Source organism: Chelonoidis abingdonii, chromosome 7 (genome assembly GCF_003597395.2).
Source record: "Chelonoidis abingdonii isolate Lonesome George chromosome 7, CheloAbing_2.0, whole genome shotgun sequence".
NCBI classification, from domain to species: domain Eukaryota; kingdom Metazoa; phylum Chordata; order Testudines; family Testudinidae; genus Chelonoidis; species Chelonoidis abingdonii.
In genome coordinates this window covers 43,317,801-43,341,939 of record NC_133775.1, presented here as the reverse complement: position 1 = coordinate 43,341,939, position 24,139 = coordinate 43,317,801, and the positions used below count along the sequence as shown (strand labels likewise).

At 42.3% G+C, this 24,139-nt stretch overlaps 1 protein-coding gene across 2 annotated transcripts; it reads left to right on the top strand.

Annotated features, from left to right (window-relative positions):
- The first annotated feature begins 822 nt into the window (after positions 1 to 822).
- Positions 823 to 24,094, top strand: HENMT1 (HEN methyltransferase 1). Of its 2 annotated transcripts, XM_032803735.2 has the most exons (7): positions 831 to 1,035; positions 2,280 to 2,409; positions 6,088 to 6,200; positions 9,083 to 9,217; positions 11,276 to 11,458; positions 20,415 to 20,592; positions 21,585 to 24,094. In XM_032803735.2, exons 1-7 carry the CDS (start codon positions 1,031 to 1,033, stop codon positions 22,017 to 22,019), a joined length of 1,179 nt encoding a protein of 392 aa, XP_032659626.1. In that variant the 5' UTR covers positions 831 to 1,030; the 3' UTR covers positions 22,020 to 24,094. The 2 variants fall into 2 exon arrangements, with proteins under 2 accessions (XP_074923942.1, XP_032659626.1); XM_075067841.1 differs by lacking the exon at positions 11,276 to 11,458 and having other exon boundaries at positions 823 to 1,035.
- The last annotated feature ends 45 nt before the right edge of the window (positions 24,095 to 24,139 follow it).

Genomic DNA, 24,139 nt, shown 5'->3' with positions numbered 1-24,139 from the left:
TTTTTATGTGATAAGTGAATTCTTGCTCCTTTCCCATGAATTCTAAAGTAAAATGTTGTGGCCATATAAGTAAAAAATGCCTGAAGCAAGAAACTTCAAACGTGGCTTATTTTACAGTCTTTACTGAAGGTGACAGACTTAAGGCCAGGCCCCAGCAGAGAGAAGAAGCCTGACTCTGGCTTTGGCTGAGTAATAGACCTAGTCTTTTAGGAGCTCATCAGCACTTGAGTGGTGTCAGATTTGATAACTCATTCTTCCATTGCAAATAATTTAAGGCCAGGCCCCAGCAGAGAGAAGAAGCCTGACTCTGGCTTTGGCTGAGTAATAGACCTAGTCTTTTAGGAGCTCATCAGCACTTGAGTGGTGTCAGATTTGATAACTCATTCTTCCATTGCAAATAAATCGCATGGCACTAGCCCTTACAAGTTCAGAATCTTTTAATCACAGGGCTGTGTTGAAGAAAGTGACAGCTGCTCAGTCATTGTGCATTGCTGATATCCCTGACCTGCCATAGGACTGCTTAATTCTTTTCCCTCTTCCCCCACGGGGGAGGCGGGAATCCCTAAAGTAAAGGAAATATGGAGGGTAAGGCTGGGAGGTGAACCAGGCAGGGACAGAGGGTGGCTTTGGTTGAGGGTGGGGCTGTCAAGGTGAGAAAGAGCAGGGAACAGACTAGTAGTGGGGGTTAGGGAGAGACGAAAGGGCCCTGGTAATACAGAGATCCTGGAGGGGGATTAGAGCGGAGCAGATGCGCGACAGCCAAGTCAAGGGGAGGGGGGAACTGGGTGTTCCGCGGGACACGGAGGGGCGGGGCTCTCTGCCACTGGCTAAGCGTCCTCCTGGGGCCGACTCGTCGAGAGCTCCTCGCGCTCTGCCTACCCGCGGCCTGTGGGGCATCTCACCCCGCCAGCCCGCAGGGCGGCCACAGCCATCTGTCGAGGGGGTGGAGGAGAGGCTCCTGGGGCTGAGGCAGCGTGAAGAGCCCTAGGGTTTAGGAGGAAGGACAGGGATCGGAGCTGAAACACAGCGAATGAGGTGGGGGCGTTTCCTAATATTTGGGGTGGGTGTGTTGTGGGCGCAGACTGAAGGGCGGAGCCCCGGAATTTGGGCCTCCAGGGGAAGATACGTGGCAGGACTGGGTTTTTTATTCCAAATTCAGTAGTTGGTGATACCACAAAAAACAGTCTCGGTATTTTGCTTGAAATGGCTGGAAGATGCACGATTGCCAAGCCTGGGCACTGACCCTGGAGCCTGGCCCATGGCACAAAGACCTGTATTTCCCTTCTTTTTTTCTGTTTTTCTTGAGAGAGATCCCAAACCAAATTTTTTTCAATGATGACACAGCCCAAGAAGGCTTTGAAGGCCATGCAAAGGCAAAATTGTGAGGAACCTTGTCACAAACATGTTTGATAGCAATTTTCTAATTAGATACCACAGGTGCACACTATGAGCCTTGAACTAGGAAGACACTTATTCAAAAGACTTTGCACTCCCTAGCTTACCTGATTTCCTGCTGACTTTATTCATAATTTATCATGTTGTTAATATTATGCAACCCTCGTTTTTAGGTTTAGGAAGATATTTCTTTCCAAACATCTGTTTGTACAAAGATGTAACTTTAAGTAATGGGGAAAAATGCAGAGCTTGGAAGTGCAGTAATGATTATCTTTCCAGTGAGACATTGGATTTTATTAGCAATGTAATGTAAAACTTTACTGCAGGCACTGATTATATGAATAAATGAACCTTTCATGTTATATAGGAAAATTAATCATAAAAAAAATTCCTGTGTTTTGCCACTTTACATAAAGTATATTGAACCAAACAAATACACAAACAATAAATATAAAACAAAGCAGATGAAATAGGACAGCCATTAAAATGATATTTTGGGTAGGATATGCTTAATTAATTTTTTTGCAATTGTTTGAAAAATTAGCCAACCAGACTACAGAGTGGATTGTGCTGATACCTCTTCCCCCTCCCCCCCCCCCCCCGCGCGCACCCCTTTGGATGGACAAAGACAAACAAGCTGTTGGGAAATGGCTGATTTCTTTTATGACTGTGTAATGGGTATTTTCTTTGTCAAATATGGTGAAAGGGGTATAAAGCCTCATTTTGTTCCCATTGACATCAGAAAGAATTTTGTCAATTACTTAATATGAAAACAGGATCACATCTATGTTTGTTTAATTATGAAGTGAGTACTACAGAGAACAATAATTGACAGAATTTGTTGTGAAAATGTTTCAAAAACATGATTTATTTTTAATTTTTAGTGTGGACAGTATGATGGATACAAATCTTCGAAAGGATGATCTCACAGGAACAATTAAGTTCATACCTCCCCTGTACAAACAACGTTACCAATTCATTAAAGATTTAGTGATTAAATACAAACCTAAAAAGGTTGGTATGTTTGTTTTTTCAGAGCTTAAATTTTAAAAGATACAGGAAATACTGGCACAAGACATCTAGAAACAGGAAATACCAGTGTTGTCTGACTTTCAGTGCCAAGAACCAGCACTTCAGGGAGTTTTGTTAAATCTGAGTTACCTTGGCAAACTATTCTTGGCAGTCATGTTTAGCTTTTCCAGGCTCATATAACTAGTCAACTGAAGAAAAAACACTTGAACTGAAGTGTTCTTGGGAGATTAAAAACCTACAAATAAAAATATTTTTGCCTCTTGCTGGGCAGAGGGTGGTTTTCTGAACATTTTATTGTTTTCCTTTGAGAGGAAAAAATATTTTAAAAGACTCCTTTAAGGGCTTAGTCCCATCTCCTTCCCCTAAAGGTTTGTCTTCACTGCAATGTTAGCTTGGACTAACTCAGATTTTGCCCCTAACCCAACTCTAAAGCTAGAGATTTTTAAGTGGTGCTTTAAACTCAAGGTAGCTTGTGGGTGTGGGGTTGAAACTCAAGTGCTGCTGTTGCTTGCTAGTAATGCTCTGGGGATGCAGCAGCTCAAGTTACAAAAACTCAGAAACAGGTTTCAGAGTAGCAGCTGTGTTAGTCTGTATCCTCAAAAAGAACCGGAGTACTTGATGCACCTTAGAGACTAACAAATTTATTTCAGCATGAGCTTTCGTGAGCTATACTTATACTGACTGCTATACTTACCTACATGCCCCCAGCTTCCATCCAGGACACACCACACTATCCATTGTCTACAGCCAAGCTCTAAGATATTTGCTCCAATCCCTCAGACAGAGATAAACACTTACAAGAGCTCTATCAAGCATTCTTAAAACTACAGTACCCACCTGCTGAAGTGAAAAAACAGATTGACAGAGCCAGAAGAGTACCCAGAAGCCACCTACTACAGGACAGGCCCAACAAAGAAAATAACAGAACCCCACTAGCCATCACCTGCAGCCCCCAGCTAAAACCTCTCCAGTGCATCATCAAAGATCTGCAACCTATCCTTAAAGGTGATCCCTCACTCTCACAGATCTTGGGAGACAGGCCAGTCCTCGCTTATAGACAACCTCTCAACCTGAAGCAAATACCAGCAACCGCACACCATACAACATAAACACTAACCCAGGAACCTATCCTTGCAACAAAGCCTGATGCCAGCTCTGTCCACTTATCTATTCAAGTGATACCATCATAGGACGTAATCACAACAGCCATGCCATCAGGGGCTCGTTCACCTGCACATCTACCAATGTGATATATGCCAGCAATGCCCCTCTGCCATGTACATTAGCCAAACCGGACAGTCTCTATGCAAAAGAATAAATGGATACAAATCTGACATCAGGAATCATAACATTCAAAAACCAGTGAGAGAACGCTTCTGCCTCTCTAACCACTTAGTGACAGACTTGAAGGTGGCAATTTTGCAACAAAAAAACTTCAAAAACAGATTCCAAAGAGAGACTGAAGAACTTGAATTAATATACAAATTAGATACAACTAACTCAGGCTTAAACAGAGACTGGGAATGGTTGGGTCATTACACTAATTAAATCTGTTTCACTATGTTAAGTTCTCCTCACACCTTCTATGGGTCATCTTAATTATCACTTCAAAAGGTTTTTTTCCTCCTGCTGATGAGAGCTCATCTCAGTTGATTAGACTCTTCCTGTTGATGTGCATACTTTTCCACCATTTCATGTTCTCTGTATGTATAAATATCTCCTGTCTGTGTGTTCCATTCTATGCATCCGAAGAAGTGAGCTGTAGCTCACAAAAGCTCATGCTGAAATAAATTTGTTAGTCTCTAAGGTGCAACAAGTATTCCTGTTCTTTTAACTCAGAAACAGTTAATCCAATCATTCTACCTATATGTCTACTCTGCATCTAGAAACATGACTTGCAAAGTGGGTAGAAAGACTTGCACTAGCTTTGCTTGAGCTAGTACACTAAAAAATAAAATGTGATGGATATTGCAGCAAGGTGGCAGCTTGTGGTAGCCGCCTGAGTCCAAGCTCAGCCATGCTTAAGTGGCTAGTCTGAGCTGCCACCCATGTTGCAACGTCCACACTGTGATTTTCAGCATGCTAGCTTCCGCGATGCTAGCATGTGTCTACTTGCATTGGGAAGCACACAGCCAGCTGCAGTGTAGATGTACCCTGTGCTGCTAATCAAAATTACACTCTGTGTAATTTACAGTGTTGCTTAGCAGAGTGGTTGCTCTCATCAAGTTAAGCCAACTGTTGCAATGAAGATAAGCCCTAGACATCTTCCAGTCTCTCTGTTTTGTAGTGCCAATATAGTGCCAAGCTCATCTCTCACATTCACACACAAATGCACACTCACACAAAAGAAAGACATTAAGAATCTGGGATAGTGTTAGTATGCAATCATCTAGGCAAAAATAAGAGTCCTTTTTTCCATTGGAAATTTAAGATGTCAGGGTACTTACTGTTTTAAAAAGTTTTGAAGATGAAAAATGAAAAGTGCTAAACTTTAATTTTTTAAATTTTGGAAAAAAAAAAAAATGTTGGGATCTAGGGTTAACCTCAGTGTCCTCCCCAACATTTGGTCTCTGTGAAACAGATTTTAATGTCTCAGGGAATATGTGAGCTTTTGGCAGTCGTATAATAACAGTTGTGTTTTTTATGTATTCACATTACCAATAGCTAATTTATTGCTTTATAAAGCACTTTTCTGTTCCACTTAATGAGATCGTGACATTTTGATCTGGTTTTGCACAGAATCAGTTCAGTAGCTCTGTTGCATCTGTATCTATAAAGCTTTAATGCTGCTGTCTTGGCAATGCAAAATTTTAATTTTTTGGGGGGTAAATTAATTTAGTGTAAAAACTGGAGTTCTCTGTTTATCAAAAGGTCAGATTTAGCCTGAGTAGAAACAGTTTAGGCTTCCCCACATCAGCTGAGCTTCAGTGTGCTTCAATCCTGATCTGCATGGAGTACCAGGATGTGGAGTTGTTTAGTTTGCATGCTCATCTAGTCCTTGAGATTACAATAGATGCCCTCCCCGCCACCCTACCCCCCAAAAAAACTCCCCCCCAAAACAACCCAAACTGGATTGAGACTACCAATTCATTGTTGATAGGGCCCTGCCTAGCTATCTAGATGGTGCCGGGCAGGTTCTTAACTTTATGCATTGTGAGTAGTCCCAATGAAATCAATGGACTACTCACTGCGTAGAGTTAACCATGTGCAGTGATGCTAGAACAATTTTTATAGTGAGTTTCCGCCTTCAGCAGCCCATGTATTTGGGTTGTTATTACTACTTCAGGATGGGGGTGTAGGAGTACCCTTAGTTCCAGCACCTATGAGCATGTATATAAGTCTTTGCTAGATCAGGATCTAAACTATTGCACAGGAGTGAACCCGTTTGCTCATGTGGAGGCCTATTAACTGCATAAACACCAACCTGTGTAGAACAGTTTGCAGGACTGGGGCCTAAATGTCCTTCTTTGTAAAGAATCTTTTGAATTCATGTAACTCTTGTAAAAATAAATTATAAAGTGTCGTAGAAATGCCATGCATTTAATTCCTATTTCATAAAAATATTGTTTAATATCAATGCAGAACATATTTTTTGAGTCACACAAATAACTTAAGAATAGAGAGTATTAAGATCCCATTGTTTTCAAATCTACTTTATAGGTTGCAGACTTGGGATGTGCTGACTGTACATTACTCTGGATGCTGAAATTCTGCAAATGCATTGAGGTGCTCGCTGGGCTAGATATCAGGGAGAATGTAATGAAAGGGAGAATGTAAGATGCTTTTTGCATTATTTTTCTAAATAATTCAGTATTTGGTTCACCCTAACAGCATGTTGCAGCAGTAGTTGTCAAGAGATTCAGCATAAGGATAAATGTAAAGTTATGAACTATTTGCTATGTAAAGATTGAGTATATTGAGAATTGGTATGGTGGTTTTTGTAAAACTACTGGTATGCCATATGCTATTGGCATCAAATCTGTTTAGTCTCTTATGTGGTACCCTTATGATTAGCTGAGCACTTCCCAAAATTGACATTTGCATAAGTAATATTTTGCTCCCTTTTCCTTCCAATCAATATGTATTGGACTTTGTTTCTGTTTTTATTGTGGGAAGGTGAGGTCAGAGAAATTGGGTTTGCTGAGAAGGCAAAGGTGGGGTTATGGTTTTGTGAGCTCTTTCAGGACTGAGTTCCAAATTTATGGACCAGTTGGTGAAAAAGCTCTGTTTCCTGAACACAAAAGTTGAAGTTGAAAGTACCATTGCTCCAGTGATAGCAGTAGGATATAGATTGTACCACACACGTGTTTTCTTGGTGGTGGTTATTTACACAGGGTGAAGGAGCTTTGCATTTATTTATTTTATTACTGTATGTTATTTGATAATGTATAATTTATAAACAAAATTTAAAAGGAAATTTACAAATGTCTTCAATAACCAATAAATTTTGGTTATTTTGTTGTGAAAGGAGGTTAATATGCATGCACAGTAACTTTTTAATTGGAAATTATAAGGATTGTTTTTTTAGTTTTGATTTGGTTTTTGTAAGCATCTCGGTTTGCTATGTTTCTGGAACTCTGTTGCCATCAAAACTGACAATAGCATCTCTCATCTTCAAAGATATCTGGTAACAAAGTCGGATTTTTGCAACCTTGGAGGACTATTGCTGAAGTCCAATTCCTCCTTTACTTTCTTGTCTTATTGTAGATAGTCATGGCAGGTGGCTGCTTATTTGCATTAGGTTTGTTTCTTTTTCCAACGAACAATAAGAGGCACTTCATAGATTCCAAGGATACACCACGTACTTCCATTTTTCAGTTATGGGTTCTGCCTATGTCCAAGTCAAACTGCCTTTGAAGGGAAGAAATCACAAGCCTTTTTTTGGCCACATCAATTCCCAAGAAATATGACAGGTTAACACAGAAAGAAGCAAATAACTTCAAAGACAGTATATTAGTTGGAAACAAAGCGAAAGGCAGCTAAGAATGCTGCTTTCTTGTCCGCTTCCTTCCCCCATACTTGAATAGGTTTGGTGTGAACTTAGAACTATACTCTCCTGATTGGTGGTGCAGTCTTCTCTTCAAGGTTGAGATTTGGCCCAGGTCCTCATCTGCAATACACATGGTGAAAGACTCTTTAAGGTCAGGTCCCATAAAAGGGCTCAGATTTTTTTTTTTTTTAAATTCTGTATCAGTTCTCACTTGAGGCTTCATCACAGTCAAGGTTTCAGGCTCCACATTTAACTTAAATGTTATTTTTTCTGTGTAGTTGTGAAGCTGAGCATTCATCTACCATTTTTTCCTGTATCAGTCAACTACTGCAGCAACCATTTGTCAACCCCCCATTGTCCTGTGTGGTCCACACAGGACATTGTGGTTATGTTTCGGTTTTATTAATATCTCCAGGCTGCAGTGATTGGGTAATAAGGAAAAATGTAAGCAGAATCTTCATAATTTCAAAAGAAAAACAAAGTAAAAAAATCATCAAGGCAAAACATCTAAACTGATTTTTTTTTCCAGTCAGGAACTTATGGTTGGTCCCATAGATTTTAAACATTATCATAATTTAAAGGTGGAGCCTCAGCCTGTGCACTTATTTATAGATTTCAATTAACTTCAGTCTTTACATAGTAGGTTTTTCTTTTGTTTGCTTCCTTTAAGTCTTGGGTGTCTATTGACACACTCAGAAGATTATTGATTTGTTGATATTTTTCTATGTAAGGTACTGCAGTGATTCCATCTTAAGCAACTATCCAGGAGACCCTCAAAAATCATCTCCTAGTAAAAATAGTCTTTAATTAAAGACAACTGTACTGGAAACTGTTTTGTCTGGTAAGAGGTACTTATCCTCGGTAAAAAGTTAACTTTATTGTTTTTTAGGAAGATTGAGTCATACTAATTGTTCAGCACCAAACAATTACAAATGCGTCCTTATCCTTTTGTCTTGCATGTTCCTGTACCTGTTTCTTGCAGAACATGCTCAACTCCCATTGAAATCAACAGGAGTTAAGTGTATACAGCTTCTTACAGGAGGCCCTTATTAAGGACAGACTCAGGACAAGAATCTTGCCTCAACCTTCTTGTATTGTGTTACAAATTGAGTGAGGTTCCAATTTACTCAGTACTTAAAGAAACCTCAGTTTAGTCACCTTAATTTATTTTATTAAAGAATTTGTTACAGTCAAACAGAAAGGTACATTGTCAAGTCTGTGGTAACTGTTCCTTGCAGCCTAATGATTAGCTTGACCTATTTGTCTGGTTCTAATTTTGCTTACAACTTGGCATATTTTATACAGGAATTGTTTACAGTTTCATTTTTTTAATTTCTCGTTTTTCACAGACAGACTTATTTTTAGCATATTTACAAACTTTCCAATAAATCTCCAACTGCATGATCAAACATCTGTTATTTACTTACTATATTTTGCTAACCTAAATATCTGGTACTTGTTCGGGTTAGTGAAGAATATTGCTAACAATATTTATTCTTATTTAACAATTCCTGAGCTAATAATTTCTAGCAATCTGGCATTTTCCTCCTCTTAGCACAACTACATAGCATATAGGTACACTTGCTCACATAGCCAAGCCAATAGCCTTTATAAGGATATAGAGTTTTTAGGTCAACAACTGTTTATTTTTGAATGTTTTCCTAGGCATATGTTGTCTCCCCTTCCTGCTGATTATCTGCAACCAAGTGAAAGATCTCTAACTGTGATCCTGCATCATGGCTCAGTCGCTCATAAAGATCCTTGCATGCTTGGTTTTGACTTGGTAACGTGCATTGAATTGTGAGTATTAAGCTTACGTGCTCTAGTTTTTCTTATCCAACACATTGTAAATATAAATATTCATAGAGCAGAATTCCACTTTTCATGCTGTAAAAGCAGCAAAGAATCCTGTGGCACATTATAGACTAACAGACGTATAGGAGCTTGAACTTTCGTGGGTGAATACCCACTTCGTTGGATGCACGTAGTGGAAATTTCCAGAGGCAAGTACAAATATGCAAGCAAGAATCAGGCTAGAGATAACGTTGGAGAGGTTTTAGCTGGGGAGACTCTGGAAAAATCCCACCACTATTTCAACAGCTTCCACCCCACCATTAACCTCAGNCATATGATATATTATGCAGGATGCATACTGGAAGCATTGACAGAGGCAGGACTTTTACAGGCGGAATCCTTGGGCAGTTCACTTAAGAGCTCTGTGCCTTAGTTTTCCCAGTAGGGAATGATAATACTGACATGATCTTTTCAGATTTTCCTTCCCTTACTGTTTTGTAAGTAGGTTGTGAAATTAATCTTTGTAAAATGTAAAACATAATAATGTATATTTTTGAAAATCATCTTTGCATTAACTGAAATATTAGTGAGTTCCCTCCCCCCCCAAAAAAGTGTGTTTACATTATTGCCTGGAATTGTTAAAAATACGCTGGCGACAGAGAAATATTTATAAATCTATATGAATAAAACATTAGTACAGCAAGTTGAAAAACACCACTTCTTAACTAGCATTCCAACATGCTATGCTACTAACTGTAAATGTCTTGCTATACAAATACTGGATCTTACTCTTATCTCTATTAGATTGGTTGCTATCACTTTGAATTAAACGTATTGTTGATCTTGTTATCCAATTGTTCACAAGGAAGCACAATCCAGCTTCCATGGTCTATAGTCTCACTTATAAGGTTCACATCTATGTTGTATTTATTGTACTATTTTATTTTAAAAAAAAATCAAACTCAGGTTAACTAAAGTGAGATAACTAAATCCATATTTGGATATCTGATATTAGCCTGATTATGTATTCACAGTTCTCAGTGAGGTTAACGGGTGTCTTATTTGCTCTGCAGCTGTGCTGTGAAAAATCAAGTCATTTTTATTAAGGTGCCTAAATCTAGAAGATTTTGGGTGGGATTTTCAGAGATCTAAGTAAGTGAATAGGTGCTTTTTTATACCTATTAAGAGAGAGTCACAGGTGATCTTGAAAATCCTACTTACAGTTGCCGAACTAGGCATTTAAATTCTAAACATTGAGCTGTCAATTCTTACAGTATCAGAGGGGTAGCCGTGTTACTGCTGAGCTTCAGTTCATCTGCAAATTTGACACCCTCAGCTCAGGATTAAACAAAGACTGTGAATGGCTTGCCAACTACAAAAGCAGTTTCTCCTCCCTTGGTGTTCACACCTCAACTTCTAGAAGAGGGCCTCATCCTCCCTGATTGAACTAACCTCGTTATCTCTAGCCTGATTCTTGCTTGCATATTTATACCTGCCTCTGGAAATTTCTACTACATGCATCCGACGAAGTGAGTATTCACCCACAAAAGCTCATGTTCCAATACGTCTGTAAGGTGCCACAGGACTCTTTGCTGCTTTTACAGATCCAGACTAACATGGCTACTCCTCTGATACATTTCGTTCTGTTCTTCCTTTGCATTGTACTTTGTAATGTGGCAAGACTCATTGAGGTCAGGAGGGTTGAAATTAGAGTTTAAAGCCTTTACTCTTAGCAAACTGTTCAATCCTGTACATTTAACACTTTCAGAATTCAAATGGAAGATTAGCAGGATGTGGCTGATTTTTCTAATATGTGAAGTTAATCATATTAGGAACCTTGGGCAGTGTGTGTCGATAGAAGAGTGAAAAAAAAGTATGAAAGAGGGAGAGATTATGAAAAATAGTAGAGAATCCCCTTTGACAACTTATATTTATTCACTTTGCAGCACGTTTTAACCACATGACTAAAATATTAGGACATACATAATCTAGTTGAATTGATTGTAGAGAAAGTCAAAAGACCCTGAAAGACTTTAAGGACCTATGTAATCCTATCCTTTTCAGAATAGAGCACCTGGAAACAGCAGAACTGGAAAAGTTTCCCGAAGTGGTATTTGGTTTTATGGCTCCAGCAATGGTTGTAATCAGCACTCCAAACTCAGAATTTAACCCTTTGCTCCCAGGAGTGACACTGTTCAGACATTCAGACCATAAATTTGAATGGGACCGAGCACAATTTCAAAGTTGGTAAGTTTGCTAGTTACTGTACATTACATTATTTATACTCAAAACAGTAAAAAGCAATGGTAGAGATTTACTTTTTAAATACAGTTTATGTGTGAGGGTGGTTGGTGTGTTGAAAAGTGAGTGTCTTGGGCCCAACTAGGGATAATATGTTAATGAACCCCTTATATACTGTTACATTAAAGAGATAAGTGTGGGCTGGGGTTTTTTTTTTTGTCAGGTTGCCACTGGCTTACTCTCATTGTAACAAGAGTTGTAAAAATCTTAAACTTTTGGGTAAATATACAGAAAAAGAAGGAAAAACAGCTAAAACATTTGAAATGTGAAGTTTTAAGTAAGATTTTCATTTTAACAATATCCAATTTTCCCTTTAGCTGTAGAGAGTTTTTGTGGGTAAAACACCCTGTTTTTACAGTCTTGGATGGTAGTAAACATGGTAATAACTGTCCTTTTTTGGGAAAAGAGAAGAATTTAGTTGTGCTGATTAGGAGCTGTTGTTGTTTAAAGTCCAGTCCTGTTTCCTTGAAAACAAAACAAGACAAGCACACACAAATGGGAACAGAAAAGAATACCAAATATAGAAAATGCAGCTTCTGTCTCTGGTGCTCACTCTCACTTGCAGCCTCACTACTGGAGAAACACAGGTGCATAACACATGCTCTTATCAGCCAGTCCAAGAGCTGGCAGAATGGTACCAGCTTTGGGTTGTTTAGGGGATTGCTTTTAGCTGCCTCACTAGTTGTGAGCTCACATCAGTGTTGCAAAAGATGTAGGCTAAACCAGATTCTTATTAAACAGAAGGCAAAAAATAGAGAGAGAAAAGAGGAAGAAATAAGTTGCAAGAAGGAAAAGAACTCACAAGGGAAAGGGTGTGAGCAGGAACCCAACTCTTACATTCCAGGTAGTATTCAGGATTTCTGGTGGTGGTGGCCTGGCCTTTTCTGGTCAGGATGTTCAAAAACACAAGAATGGCATTACTGGGTCAGACCAAAGGTCCATCTAGGCCAGTATCCTGTTTGCCAACAGTGGCCAATGCCAGATGCCCCAGAGGGAATGAACAGGGCAAGTAATCATCAAGTGATTCATTCCCTGTCGCTCATTCCCAGCTTCTGGCAAACAGAGGCAAACACCATCCCTGCCCATCCTGGCTAACAGTCATTGATGGACCTGTCCTCCATTAATTTACCTAATTCTTTTTTGAACCCTGTAATAGTCTTGGCCTTCCCAACATCCTCTGGCAAGGAGTTCCACTGGCTCACTGTGTGTTTGTGGAGAAATACTTCCTTTTGTTTGTTTTAAATTGTTGCCTATTAATTTCATTTGGTGACTCCTAATTCTTGTGTTATGATAAGGAGTAAATAACACTTCCTTATTTACTTTCTCCACACCAGTCATGATTTTATAGACTTCAGTCTTATCCTCCCTCCCCCTGTGTTTTTCACAATCAAGACTATGAAGGCCCAGTATGTCATAGTGGGTCCCAGGAGACGGTGTGGGTGGCAGCCAGGATAGTAAAGCTCGTTCCTTCCAGTCCATCCGTGCCCATAATACTACCATTCAGTGACACTCAGATAAACTACATACAAAAAGATGTGCCAGCCTCATCCCATTAGCATTAATTAATCAAAACACATTTCACTGTAAACATTTCCTCTCATTTCTAGAAACTTGCACCTTATTATCTCAACCTGTGACCTTACTAGAAGCCTCCAAGACTACTCCTGAGGGAATTCTGTGCCAACAAATTCTATGCACAATATTTTAAAATTCTGCATAATTTATTTGTCAATAAATTAAATAAATGTGGGGGCTCCAGAATGGCAGTGGGGAGCACTGGCCATTGTCTGCAAGGAGGTGGGAGATCACCCTGCAACCTCTGCCCGTCAGTACACGGATTTGATGGTGAGGCTGCACCCAACCCTGACACAGTGCAAGGGTCAGGCCTGCCCCAGGATCACCTTGGGGCCCTGCCCTTCCATGCCAGGTACATCAGGATAGCTAGTGAGAGGGACAGAGTCTCGCAAACCTGCCAGCCTTGGTCCCCAATCCAGGTATGAGGCAGGCAGGCTGGCTCAGCCCGGCAGGTCCAGGTGGGGTTTTAGGGTGGGGGGATCCTGGTGTGGAGTGAGAGGGTTCTCTGTGGGGCAGTTGGGTGTGAGCAGTTCAATGTGGGATCTGGGTGCAGAAGGGAATCATCTTGTTGCTTGTTGGGGGAATGGGACTCTGCAGGGGGTACAGGTGCAGGTAGTTGGGCCTAAGTGAGGGGGTCTGGGTTTAGGAGGCTAAAGAGGGGAGTCTGGGTGCTGGGAGAGTGGGGCTTGGAGGGGTTAGGGTCCTGGTCATTGTGGCTCAGTGTAGGAGTCCAGGTCATTGGGGCTCAGTGTGGGGGTCCAGGTGCAATGGGAGTGGGGCTCTTCAGGTTGGGGTTTGAGTTTGGAGGGCTCAGAAAGGTGTGGTCTGGGTGCAGGTGTGGGGGTGGATGCAGAGAGGAGGGGCTCGGCGGGTATACAGATGCAGGAGGGCAGGATGGGGTTCAGGTGTGTGGGGGGGTGAGACTTGGGGGGAGAGGTGGTTGGATATGGGAGGGTCTGGATGCATGGAGGTTGAGTGGATGGGGGAGCAACTGCCAGCATATAGTGACCCCTAACGCCACAGCTGAGGAGCGATGGGTACAGGAAGCGTGTGTGTGTGGAGCTTCCTGCAGCTGGGGGAGGTTTTTGGGGATGGGTCTGACCCATCCCCTCGTTGCAGGGGAAGAGGAAGTCCTGTCCTCCTCAGCCCAGCTGGGACTAGCAGCTGAGCCTGTAAGAGTCATTAGCCAGGGTGTCCCCAACCTCCGTCCCCCATGCTGATACCTCTCCACTGGGTGCCTGAAACAATACACCCATGGTGCTGGGGAGGGCCTCTTATCACAGTTCTTTTAACCTAACCAATTCAATTTGAACCAGTCAATTTGTCTTTATCTTTTGCTGACAAATTTAGGTAACAGTTTGAATTGGAGTTCTGTTATATTGGACAACTTAAGGTAAAGAACTTTGCACAGCAGTGTGAACAAATACTTAAATAAAAATAAAACCATCTCTCAGGTTATTATATTGTTAAGGTTCTAACTTAAATTGGGAGATTCTCATATCTGTCTTGGAAACTTTTTTCCATACTACTTTTATTTATTTTTAGTAACTGCTGTATGAACTGCTATTCTGGCTTTGAATTTTCTGAGGTTTGTTGTCTGCAATTCATCCATCTGTTAACTATACGTCTGTGATGGTTCTTGTTTGAGTGATGGTCCCTATTGACTTCCACTCAGGGTTATGTGCATGCGCTATGTGCCTAGAGCCAGAGCTTTTTCAAAGGACTAATGTCTGTTGCTCCATGCATGCACCTTTGCACTGCCTTCTGGTTTCACCCAAGGCGACTATGTCTTCAGTTCCTTCTCACCACTGCACGGTCTGAGTTGGAACTTCTGCTGGTCTCTTGTCTTTGGTGATGCATTTTCCAAACTTTTCAGGAAAAAAAAAAGTTTTGATTTTTGTGCATAGTCAGGATTCTTACATAATAGTTTTCTTGTTTCTAGAGTTTTAATAGGTTTAAGGGCTGGGAACACTGCTTTGGCAGTTTCCCGCCAAACAATTCCTAAACCATCCCTCTCTGCTCCCCCAGTGTCCAGTTTTGGATACTGTGTATAGTCAAGGGTTTGTTTGGTTTTTTTGCTGTTTTTGTAGTACTGTAATTTTCTTCTTTCTGAAAGTTCTGGTATGATTAAAGACTTTGGGTTCCACTTCTGCAGTTTCCCACCAAATTATCTTCATCCCACCATCCAGGTTGGGATACTGGATTATGCTGAAAACGCTGGGATTCAAAGTCTGTAGTTCCTGTCCTCATCGGTTTTCCCTCAGCAATGAGCATCAATGTTGTCTGTTCTGTTTAGGGGTGACCTACACTACGTCCAGGTACAGTGTCTGCCTCTCCTTCCCTGCTCGTACTTAGGAAATCAGTCTTCTGTCTTAAGAAGCTTCTCATGGAAGTCGCCATGGGGCCAGAGATCGCCTCCGGACTGTTCGGGCAGGTGTACAAGAGTGTGCCTCCTACTCCAGAGCCTGAGTCTGGCTCTGCTGGTACAAGTGCTATGGACACCACACCAAGGCCTAGCCATGGGTCATGGAAGCACGTGCATAAGCATGGCAGGAAGTCTTCCTCCAGATCTAAGACAGAGCCCGCACCATCTACAAGTTCCGGCCACAGAGCAGTACTGTGTTCCAAGACCCACAGGTGCAGCAAGAAGTCACATCGCTCACCAGATCCTCCAGTCCCGGTTCTGGACCCACAGACCCCTCCTGCATTGGCTTCACCAGCGCCTTGTAAATCATCAGACCAGAGACATATCCCCTTACTGGCCCCCATTCCGTCCAGAGACCATGTACCATTGACTCCGGGGAAACTCTGAAGTTCTCCAGGATCTCATGAGCTGTTCTCCCAGGAAAAGATGAGATCTCTGTATATCATCTCGGATCCACCACCTTCTGGCTATTTTCCTACAATACACTCCATTCTGTTGGCTCCATGAGCACTGCCATTTGTACAGGACTCTGGTTCCTCTGAATCTGAGGATCCAGATGTTATGTGTGGTCTGCCACTACTGTTACGAAGATCTGACTGTCAAAGGGTTCCAATGGCACCGTGACAATACCTTCCCTTACCTCAGCCCAGGAGTCACTGGTACTCATCTCCTTGAGCACCACCACTGCAACAGCTGGAGAAGGGGGACACCCTGATATTAGCCCCTCCACCTCTGCACAGCAAGCAGGAGCTCCAAGGCAGAGGGCAGGAGCAGCACATGGTAGTGGGGGGAATTCATAGCTTGCTGGGCAGCTGCTGCACAGGGAACTTAGAGGAGCAGGGAGTTGATAGGGGGGCTGCCAGTCCACCCTGGTTCCAGGCCCCCACCAGCTAGCTGCAGTGGGCTGCTCTTCCTGCAAGCAGAGGACAAAGCAGGTGGCTGCCAACCAATATTATAAGGGAGTGTAACGGGGAGACGACTCCTGCTGGTTGTCCAGGGAGTTAGCTTTTCCAGCTTCAAAGCGCCCTCTGCAGGCCGGTGTCCTGCTTGCCGCTGGACCCAAGTCCCTCCTGGACTGGTGTCCCTTTCAGGCCGGGAACCCCCAACCCCCTATCCCCACCTCGCCTCAGTATATGGCTACTGCCAGTCACTGTCTAGCCTCCAGTCACTGGGGAAGACTGCAGTGTACACGCATTCATCATCCGCAAGGGGGTTTTTGGACCTGCTGCCTCTGCCTGCCCTTGGGCTGCCCTCTGCAACCCCAGTACCTTTTTCTGGCCTTTAACAAGGCCTGCAGCCTGCGGGGTTTCTAGGCCAGAGCTTCTCAGCTCCTCTGGCCTTCCCCCAGCTCTGCTCCAGTCTTGGTACCCTCTCAGCTTCCAGGCAGCCAGGCCCTTTCCTCTCTACCATTAGAGAGAGATTCTCTGTGTGCTTCTGTCCCACTGCCCTCTTATAAGGGCCAGCTGGGCCCTGCTTGGGGCATGGCTGCATCTGTGGCTGGTTCCCCAATCAGCTTTTCTTAGCAGCAGGCCTCTCACAGCCTCAGCCCTGTCTCAGGGCTGATTTCAAGCCCTTCAGGACCACCCCGCTACAGGGAGCATTGCACAACTTCAAACAAGCATGTTCCCTGATTGATCAGCAGCTTAACAACAAAACAATGTTAACTGGGACAACTTTAAGTGAGGAGTTCCTGTACTAGATATTTTGCATGCATTGGTACCAGCCAGAGTGGCCCTATTGATCAACAGTGCCATTCTACAATTGGTACACAGTGTGTGCCCCCAGCCTGAAAGAGGAGGAAAAGAGATACTATGTCCCCCCAAGGGTCTGAGTTTCAGTTCTCACGTCTTCTGCCCATTTCCCTGGTGAGTCAGGCTGCTGTGAAGCAGGTTAAACAGCAACATCCACTCTCCACATCCGCCGATAAGGAGGGCAAGACATTAGACCATATGGATTGAAAAGTCTTCTTTGCCAGCCTCCAGTTCGGGATCCCAAATTACTGGGCACTGATGGCCAAATTACTTTTTAAAATATGGACAGATGGCAGATTTTGCAGATAAGCTACCTCAATGGAATCATGCCCAACTCAGAGCTTTTTTAGAGGAAGACAAGTTGGTTGCTAAGTCCATACTTTAGGCTGTGGTTTATTTAGCAGACACGTCCTTGTGCATATTGGTGATTGGAATTGTCATGAGGAAGGAATTCCTCAGGTTTCCCTAGGGAGGTACAGAACTCAATCGAGCCCTACCTTTTGATGAGTCACATCTCTTTAATCAGAAGACAGATGGTTCCTTGCACTCACTGAAAGATTCCAGATCCATCTTGTGTTCCCTAGGCATATCTGCCAGTGCCAAAGCTGAAATTTTACCATTTGCTGCCTATGAAATGCTACTGGTCTCCCCAATTCTAAGGCCTACAAGCCTCCACAGAAACACCAAAAGGTTCACCAGTCCCATTCACCTGTTCTAATGGTGCAATCCTCTGTGCAACACTCTCAATCTTTGTAAGCAATATTTCTGAGTGCAACTAGAGAGTCGCCAATCACTTTGCACCCCAAAGCTCTTGCCAGACACCCCTTTCTGGGGCTATCTCAAACTATTTCTTCTAGCATGGAGAGCAATAACAATGGACAAGTGGGTCCTGAATGTGGTTCAGCCTGGCTATACCATCAAGTCTGTGGCCTTACCTTATGCCAGCTTTATCATACCTATTGGCCACCGTATCCTTGGAACAGTGCAGAGGAAGAGAGGTGGCCCTTTTAGATCTCTTTCTCACCTTAATATGATTCCCATGCACACTGTTATGGACCTGAGATGTCTCCGTTCTCCTCATCTATATAAGAGTCAAAACTGTCACTCTGAAGCCTTGATATGTCTGTAGAGTCAGTGAGAAGCATGCTTGCAGCTGTTTTCTTTGCATCACACTGACTCAAAATTCTAGGCTTCTCTTTTTGTTCAGAATATCATCAGGTTGATGTCGCAGCCTGTTACTGTTCAGTTTTTAAGTTCTCAGACGTTTTGACTTTACAAATTAAATCGGTTAGACAGAAAGACATGTATCTGTGCCATACCAAGAGTCCCTGGAAGACCATTGTGATACCAGAGGTAACTAAACCAATCACCACCCCTCTTATACAGCTATATTGCATGTAGCAGTTTAATTGGTTGTATAAGGGAGACTGCACAGATGATGGAGACATGACCCAGCTGTCAGTTTTTCAAATCCACCCACCCAGCAACACAACCAGCACACACAATAACCTTAAGCACACATAGCTCCTCACTGTGGCATATATTCCTCATTCTCTATATGTACAAATCAACACAAATCTCCCAGCACATCTCCCCCAGACACAAATCAGTGCAACCACCTACACAAAAACACAGCCAGCATACACAGTAGCCCCAAACACACACAGTCTCTCACCACAGCACACACCCTTTATTTACCACCTACACAAATAAATACAAATCTCACAATACAACACAACCCCACACAACAACACAACCAGCACACTCTAACCACAAACATCACTCTGAAGCCTAGATTGAGTAAGTGTGATGCAAAGGAAGCAGCTGCAAGCATGATTCTTTTGTTTAGACTATCACCAGGTTCAATAATCACTGAGATTCATTGTCTGGTACCATGCAAATTCTAAGTTCTCAGCCATTTTGACTTCATAAATTACACCTCTACAACAGTATGGGCTTTCAGATACTAGTATAGCTATACTGGGCCTGCAGACTTGGAGATTCAAGCATATATTTATATCATTTAGCCAGTATTGTCTTTTTTAAATGCACTCTTCTCAAAAGATAATAGTGTGTGATTAAATTCTGAAAACTTGACAAAGTACTAAAAGCTGATGTTTTCCATAAGCTGTTGTATTTTTATTCATTCTATCTGCTTTATTGAGAGAGAGAGAGCGGGCATAATAACGAATATGTATATTTTCCAGCAGGTGCTTGTGAAATATTAAAGGAATTTTGGTTTATTTAAAAATGTAGAAATAACAATTTAACCCAATGGTGGGCAAACTTTTTGGCTCGAGGGCCACATCTGGGTGGGACATTGCATGCAGGATTATGAATCTAGGGCTGGGGGTTAGGGTGCAGGAGGGGTGCAGGGTGTACGAGGGGGCTCAGGGCAGGGGGTTGGGGTGTAGAGAGGGGTTCAGAGTGTGAGAGGGGGCTTGGGGCAGGGGGTTGGGGTGCGACAGGGGGATCAGAGCAGGGGGTTGAGGTTCAGGAGGGTTGCGGCAGGGGGCTCAGGGCAGGGGGTTGGGGTGCGGGCTCCGGCCTGGCACCGCTTACCTTGAGTGGCTCCAGGTGGCAGCGATGCGCAGCGGGGCTCAACTGGGCTGCCTGCCTGCCCTGCCCCGCCCCTGTGCTGCTCCTGGAAGCAGCAGCACCACATCCTGCAGCCCCTGGGGAGGGGGAAAGCAGAAGGCTCCGCGTGCTGTCCTCGCCTGCAGGCACTGCCTCCTGCAGCTCCCATTGGCCAGGGTTCCCTGTTCTCCCTGCCCCCAGGGGTCTCAGGGACATGGTGCCGGCCACTTCCAGGAACAGCGTGGCCAGGGCAGGCAGGGAGCCTGCCTTAGCCCCGTGGGCTGGATCCAAAGCCCTGACAGGCCGGATCTGGCCCGTGGGCCATAGTTTTCCTACCTCTGATTTAATTTGATTTCATAGTACTACAGACTAAGGCTCTGATCTTGAAAATGCTTAAGTATGTGTCTAACTTCGAGCACATGAGTAGTCCCATTGAAATAAATATTCTTGAAGTTAAACAAGTTCATAAGAGCTAGCAGGATCAGGGTTTTAGTTTTTGCACTGGTGTTCATATTTGTTCATCACATTACAAATATGACCATTCAATATAATAAGATTACATTATTTTTCTTAGGGCAGTAGCTGCAGCTACTCGCTATGATTATACAGTGGAATTTACTGGACTTGGGACCCCACCACCTGGAACTGAGGATGTTGGGTTTTGTACGCAAATAGGTGTGTTTGTGAGAAAATATCCAAAGAATGGTGAAACTGTTAACTCTGAGAAACACACGGAACATGCTTACAAAACTGTAAGTATCTCCTGCTCTCCCTCCTACATATCCATTTAGTTTACTTTGTGTAGGGATCAATAAATAACAACAAAGGGATAGTTTTATGAGACAGAATCATAAGGGTTATGTGTATACCAGAGTTGACTATTGCTACATGCTACAGTGGCTCAGCTGCAGTGCTTCAGTGTAGATACTGCCTACACCGACAGGAGGGGTTCACAGCCCTGAGACATAGCTATGCTGATGTAAATTCCCAGTGTAGACCAGCTCATACTCAAGAGCATTGAGAAAAGAATAAGCCTGTGATTATGTTTTTAAAAATACCAAACATTGAGGCTGATGTTATGACTTCTTGCCTGTGGCAGGGAGATCCATGCCCAGAATCTGGTCAGCTGTCATGGTCTTGGCAGGGAGTCAGACACTGGGAACCAGTAGGACTCTCAGCAGGTAGTGGGAAGCCCAGGCAGCAGACCAAGCCGGGAGCCTAGGTGGCAGCCCACCTTGGAGCAGAGACTGGGTAACACCTTGGCTTGGGAGCCGGCTTTCTTGTCAATTTCACAACTCCAGCAGAGCCATGAAATTGACAATTATGACAGCCAACAGCTGATGTAAGGAATGCAGTGGCTATATAGAGACTGCATCATCCTCGTTACAATGATATAAGCCCTACACCTCTTGTTGAGGTTGTTTTAGTATGTCGGCATAGCAGGTGAGTTACATTGGTGGGAGGAGCATTTCAGTGTATACACCGCCGCTGTTTTGTTGGCAAAAGCTTGACTTTAGTGTTGTGTAGACAAGGCCCAAATCTGTTACTGTCTGCCTTCTGCTTGTCTCTCTCACACACTCTTACCCACAACAGTACCCAGCAATGCCTCCCACCCATATAGCTCAAATCATTGAGTGGCCTTGGATATGCCTTTGTTTTGGGCGGTGACATTTGTGTGGTTTGTTTTGGAGACTTCTGGGTCTGTCATAATATTAAATATTTTGGGGTTTTCAACATTATAAAGGTTTTCAAGGCAGTGTACCCAAGTCTTAAAGATGAAAAGTACCTGCAGAATGCAGTGGTCAGTGAAGTTCTTTTCGGAGCAGACATCATTAAAAGACGACTACTGGGCAATTTGAAGTCTGAGTGTAAGAAGGATAGTGATGGCCTTGAGCCAAAACTCAAATTCCAGCCATTTAAATATTTCATGACATGTTCAAAGAACCTTTCTCTAGCTGTAACTGAAAAACTTGCTGCTGATCGAAGCATGGAGCCGTTCATCAATGGAAACACTGTTTATATACCTCTGGCAAAAATCTTTTCTATTCCAAAAGTGAATCAACTTTGTGGCACCTTTGAGAAGTTAAGCAAGCTTATTGCTGGCAAAGTAGCACTGAGCAATGATGGTTCTGCCGTGATAGTCACTATCGAATATGAAAATGAAGAACAAGAGAATTAGAAAATCCTTCAAACTGTGGTGACAAAGAAAACCTTGTTAGTAGATTCATGCTGATGTTATTTCCATATAGTGACAAGATACAGCACTCACTTAGAATATTTTTTTAGTTTTGAATATTTCTAGCGGGACCTAGAATTTTTGCTTGCTAAAGGCAGCACCTTTAACGATTATAGGGCAGATTTTCAAAGGCACAAAAGGGAGCAGTTAGGCATCCAACTGCCATTGAAGGGGCAATAGTTTATTTAGCCATGTTTTGTTTGCTTTCCCCTTATTTCTCTCTCAAGTATCGTAATTACACTCATTTAGGTATGTTGGGAGTATATATACAGATTGCACTAGCTGTAACTGAGCCCCCCAAGACTAGTCATGTGACTGGTGGTGCAGTAGAGCACTACAGCTTCACCACCTCTCTAGCTATAGGTTTCACATATTGATTCTAATGCTAAAACCTACACAACAGTTATATCATATGTCAGCTATAAAAGAAGCTACTGGGTAAGGAAGACAAAAATGTTAATATTTTTGGTAAAACTTACAAACAAAAAAAATGTAGGTAAAAGTTCATTTTATTTTTTTGGTTGAAAGGTGAATGTGAAGACAGAAATGGAAATTCAGAAAGCCTATCTTATTGATCACTGTATAGTGTAGCTGGAAGAGAAATAAAAGCAACAGGTAGAAGATATGTTGCAGGATGGGGGGAGGAGAGAAGGGGGAAAAAAGCATAAATTTGGACTAATACAGAAGTAAAAATATTCCTGTAGAATCAGCCACTAATGGAGAGATGGACATAGCCATTGTACCAGTTCTTACGTTTTCCTTCTCCTTCCCTTTTTTGGTCATCTTATTGTAGCAGCACAGATCCCATGGACATAACTTGATGGATATGTCTTCCTCTGTACCTGCGTAATGCCCATTAACATGAGAATCTCACAACTTTAGGTAGCGTTTATTAAAAAAACCACTTTCAATGGATGTCATTGCACCCCAGAGCACAGTTTCAGGCTTGGAGAAAGTCAAATGCTTCTTCTAGGTTAATGGGAAACGTGGTACAGTTGTTAGTGGTCACAGGGGAAGTTCAGTGAGAATAATCTGATGGGAAAGTAGCAGACATTAAAATGTAAGAGTACTGTATTACTAAATAAAATGTGTTCCCATCATTTTCTGTTAAATATCGCTGACTTCTGTTTAAAAATCTTTAATAAAAGAAACCTCCTAGATCTGCTTTAAGGAAAAATTACCCTCAAAGTAATAAGTAATTGGTCCCTAAAAATACATGCTATTCCTAATACTCTCAGTAGAAATAGAAGGCTGTGCAATACCAGCGATAGTGAAGCTTGTGATTTAGGGCAAGGAGATGATTCTACTAGAAAGAGATGGCCTAGCTGCCTGCCTTAGACAACGATATGTCGCACATAAAAATGTGCAGTAAACAAACTACTAACTATTTATTAATGTCTAAGAACTAAAACTTATGTATGCACAAGAATAGCATGTTCACACATGTTGCAAAATTTTCCCCTCCCTTTTCTCCTTTGTCCAAGATAAGTAATATTTTTGATGTGACTAGGTCAAAGCACATGGTTTCCTTTTGTTAATATCTGATAAATGCTAAAATGTTTCTCATGGGTATTGCACAATTAACTAGTGAACAGGCCTCACTCCTTGGATGCTCCCACTGATGACACTGTCTTTTCTGGCCCTCCTTCAACTCTTAAATCATTCATGGTGAAGGGCCAGACAGAAAATGGGGGCAGTAACTTAAAGGAGAGGGATAGGTTCAGAATCTATAAGTAGGATGAGTTTCTCTGAAAGAGACAAATGCTTTGAAGCATTCTACCTCCCTTCAAATGCTTTTATAATTTCTTGATACTTTTACTTTTTGTGTGGAATTTTTTCATCCCTGTTAAACAGCTATGCGTACTAAATGTTAACTTGTAATCAAAACTATTTAGAACTACTTCCTCAGTGGTGGTGGTTTTTTTCTTTTGTGGCTGTACAGTTATCTTGTAAAATGCCTTAAATGTTACACATGTGAACTTCAAAGCTTGTAAATAAACTGTTCTTTGGTTAATAAAGAGCCTAACTGTTTAATTACTGCAGAGTTCAGTACCGTTTGCTTG